This window comes from Vollenhovia emeryi, unplaced genomic scaffold, assembly GCF_000949405.1.
Source record: "Vollenhovia emeryi isolate VEMERY1.0 unplaced genomic scaffold, V.emery_V1.0 DF939282.1, whole genome shotgun sequence".
NCBI classification, from domain to species: Eukaryota; Metazoa; Arthropoda; class Insecta; order Hymenoptera; family Formicidae; genus Vollenhovia; species Vollenhovia emeryi.
In genome coordinates, this window is record NW_011967084.1 from 1 (window position 1) to 3,342 (window position 3,342).

Here is a 3,342-nt window from a genome sequence, read left to right on the forward strand (position 1 = left end):
CGTGCGAAAAACCCAGCACCAGTAATTTTCATTGCTACCAACTATACTGTTTTCACTGGCAGTAACTAAATCCATTTTCGAACACATCCGATTTAGCGTCAAATATAGTCACGTGACAAATATAGTGACTAGGGCTGCGTTCAGAAACGTCACCCAAATGCACCGGTGTATCATTTTATCCTTGTTTAACATACGGTGAGCAACAAGGATAGAATAAAGCCCGCTGCAGACGATGCTATTTTTCCTGCTGGATTGCTTGCAATTTAGTAAATTACTAGGAATCCTGAATGCTGAGTGGTGCAATGATAGTAATTTACTAAATCGCAAGCAATCCAGCAGGAAAAATAGCATCGTCTGCAGCGGGCTTAATACGCTGGAGTACTCGGGTGGTGTTTCTGAACGCAGTCCTTGCGACACCCAGTCACACCACGGCACACTGAAAAGTTGAGACGGTCTCAACTTTTCCCCTCCTACGTCGAGAAGTCACGAAGTCACTAGAGAACTCATTTGCCGCTGGTTTCTAGCGTCAATGAAATTGCACCTTCTAAGATAAAACAACCGCCAACACCCATATCACGTTGAACCTACCAGTTCTCGTCTGATCACTGAAGTCAAGCAACGTTGAGCGCGGTTAGTACTTGGATGGGTGACCGCTTGGGAACACCGTGTGGCGTTGGCATAATTTTTTTTCTTGGCCACATCAAATTCGGAGTCAGGGGTTCAATTATAAATGTTTTCCTCTTGCGTCCATTCGTGAAAAGTGAAAAATTTCATTGAAAAACGTTGAATTCGCCAATGAAATTTTTCTAGGGTCGAGTTCCAATGGTTCTAACCTAACCTAACGCCAATTGACTGCCCTGGTGAGACCACGTGCTTCCGGCACAACTGAGTGCTCGTGGCGATACACACGTCGCAACTAGTGGCTACGTTTAATTGCAATTTATTTTTTGTGACTGTATTCGACACAAACTCTCAGCATTCAAACAAATACTCAGCGAGTACATTCGTTAAGGTTAATATTGCTTCACGTATTTTTTGTTCACGAAAACAGCCTTTATTTCCTCTCGTCATTCTTAACCTCCTTTCAAAGTTGTCATTGATCATAAAACGCAATATCTTGTAAACATTTGAGGATTGACTTTTCGGGAGAGGTAAATTCTCTAAGTACAGAGATTAATTCACTTATCCAATTGTATAAACTTCTTAAAACACGTGTGCTACAATTTTTATCCTGTAACTTAACTTGCTTTGTCGAACTTTTGCAATATTATGTATATTTTTATAACAGAATATATCGAGGAAGAATGCACAAGTGCAAGTATGAGTGAGTTAAGGACCTTTTGTTATCCAAGTCTACGTCTTGGCTATAAGCTGAAATTGATAAATTGGTTTATGTAATCAGAATATGTATATATATACTTTATAACAACTTGCGGTAATTACACAAACTTATACACTTGATAAAATCACTAAAATCAGCTATAAGGAATTGACATTACGGAATAGAAGAATTTGTTATGTAAATGAAATTGGATCTTTCAATTGTTTTCTCTGCAACATTAAGTACAGTAAAGATATGTGCATGCAGCTGTTATCACTGTAAAAAATTACACATTACAACAGCCATTTAAGATGTTATATAAGAAAAGAAATTGTACAAGTTTATAATAAATTAATATGAGTATATTAAATCATTCAACTTCTTTTTCAGGAAGAATTCTATGCTAGTGCAGAAACCTACGTAGGAAAATGCCGCAGAACGAATATATCGAGAGGCACCGTAAGCTCTACGGTCGCCGTCTCGATTATGAGGAGAGAAAGAGGAAGAGAGAGGCCCGTGCGCCTCACAAACGAGCGGAGCAAGCTCGTAGTTTGCGTGGCCTGAAGGCCAAGATGTTCAACAAGGAGCGACGCAATGAAAAGATCCAGATGAAGAAGAAGATTAAAGCCCACGAAGAGAAGAGAGTCAAGGAGAAGTCTGACAAGCTACCGGAAGGAGCGTTGCCCGTGTACCTTCTGGACCGTGACGTTACGAAGCGAGCGAAAGTGTTGTCGAACATGATAAAGCAGAAGCGCAAGGAGAAGGTCGGCAAGTGGGACGTTCCGATACCGAAGGTTCGCGCGCAGTCAGAGTCGGAGGTTTTCAAAGTGGTGAGAAGCGGCAAGACGAAGCGGAAATCGTGGAAGCGGATGGTGACCAAGGTGACCTTCGTCGGGGAGAACTTCACGAGGAAACCGCCCAAGTTCGAGAGATTCATCAGACCGATGGCATTGAGATTCAAAACCGCTCACGTCACTCATCCCGAGCTCAAGGCGACCTTCTCCCTGCCGATCATCGGCGTCAAGAAGAATCCGAGCTCCTCTATGTACACGGACCTGGGCGTTATCACTAAGGGAACTATTATCGAGGTGAACATCTCGGAATTGGGTCTTGTGACGCAATCGGGCAAAGTTGTGTGGGGCAAGTACGCTCAGGTCACGAATAATCCTGAGAATGACGGCTGCATCAATTCCGTTTTACTTGTATAAGCTTTTCAACGCTTGTATTGTAATCCCTAAGTTATGATGCTACTGATAATTTCTGAAATGATTCCTGAATGTTGTACATAAAACACGGTAACGTGCAGTAGTTTATATTTAAAAAAAATAAAGATAAGTTATCTTACATATGTACACGTGTACATTTTTTCGGACATATACGTCGGTAACAAGCGCGTGGTTTTTAATAGATTATTGTCATCTAATTTATTCATCTATCGCTCAAATGATTTGGTTTATTAATTCTGTGTTACTGTATCAATAATACAAATGTCTAAAAACATAATTGAGGTGCAGTTAGACGATATTTTTATTAATACTAGACAATGCTGCTGATTGAGTTAACCGTCGATTAAAGTTAAAGCGGGGAGCACACACTTTTGCATAAGTACATAAGCATATGCATAACGAATTTGATTGGTCCGTTTTCTTATGCATTTGCCTATGGACCAATCAATTTTTTTATGCATATGCTTATGCACTTATGCAAAAGTGTGTTCTCCCCGCTTTAAGCCTTGTGTCCACGATCGAAGAACTGTGTCCAAGTTCTAGTTCTAAAGCCTTGTGTCCACGATTCAAGAACTGTATCCAAGTTCTAGTTCCGAGAAATGCGTAGCCAATCACCTTGCGGCTTTTATGGAATAGCTGCAGGTTGATTGGCTATGCATTTCTTGAAACTAGAACTTGGACACAGTTTTTGGATCGTGGACACAAGGCTTTAGCCAACGGTACACGGTACTATTTTTTCCTACTGGATTCCTTAAGGCCTATGTCCACGATGCTAGAACTTGGATCAAGTTCTAG

General features: G+C 40.9%; 1 protein-coding gene across 5 annotated transcripts; it reads left to right on the forward strand.

Moving 5' to 3' along the window:
• Positions 1 to 379: 379 nt before the first annotated feature.
• On the forward strand, positions 380 to 2,669 carry LOC105559239 (ribosome biogenesis protein NSA2 homolog). Of its 5 annotated transcripts, none has more exons than XM_012007380.1 (3): positions 381 to 630; positions 811 to 1,012; positions 1,712 to 2,669. In XM_012007380.1, the coding sequence occupies exon 3, from the start codon at positions 1,750 to 1,752 to the stop codon at positions 2,527 to 2,529; it is 780 nt and encodes a 259-aa protein (XP_011862770.1). In that variant the 5' UTR covers positions 381 to 630; positions 811 to 1,012; positions 1,712 to 1,749; the 3' UTR covers positions 2,530 to 2,669. The 5 variants fall into 5 exon arrangements, with proteins under 5 accessions (XP_011862773.1, XP_011862770.1, XP_011862772.1 ...); XM_012007382.1 differs by lacking the exon at positions 381 to 630 and adding an exon at positions 1,289 to 1,324 and having other exon boundaries at positions 639 to 1,012; XM_012007383.1 differs by lacking the exon at positions 811 to 1,012 and having other exon boundaries at positions 380 to 630.
• Positions 2,670 to 3,342: the final 673 nt, after the last annotated feature.

Coding starts and splice junctions, on each gene's coding strand:
- LOC105559239 (XM_012007383.1), top strand. CDS start 1,750: ATGCCGCAGAACGAATATATCGAGAGGCACCGTAAGCTCTACGGTCGC.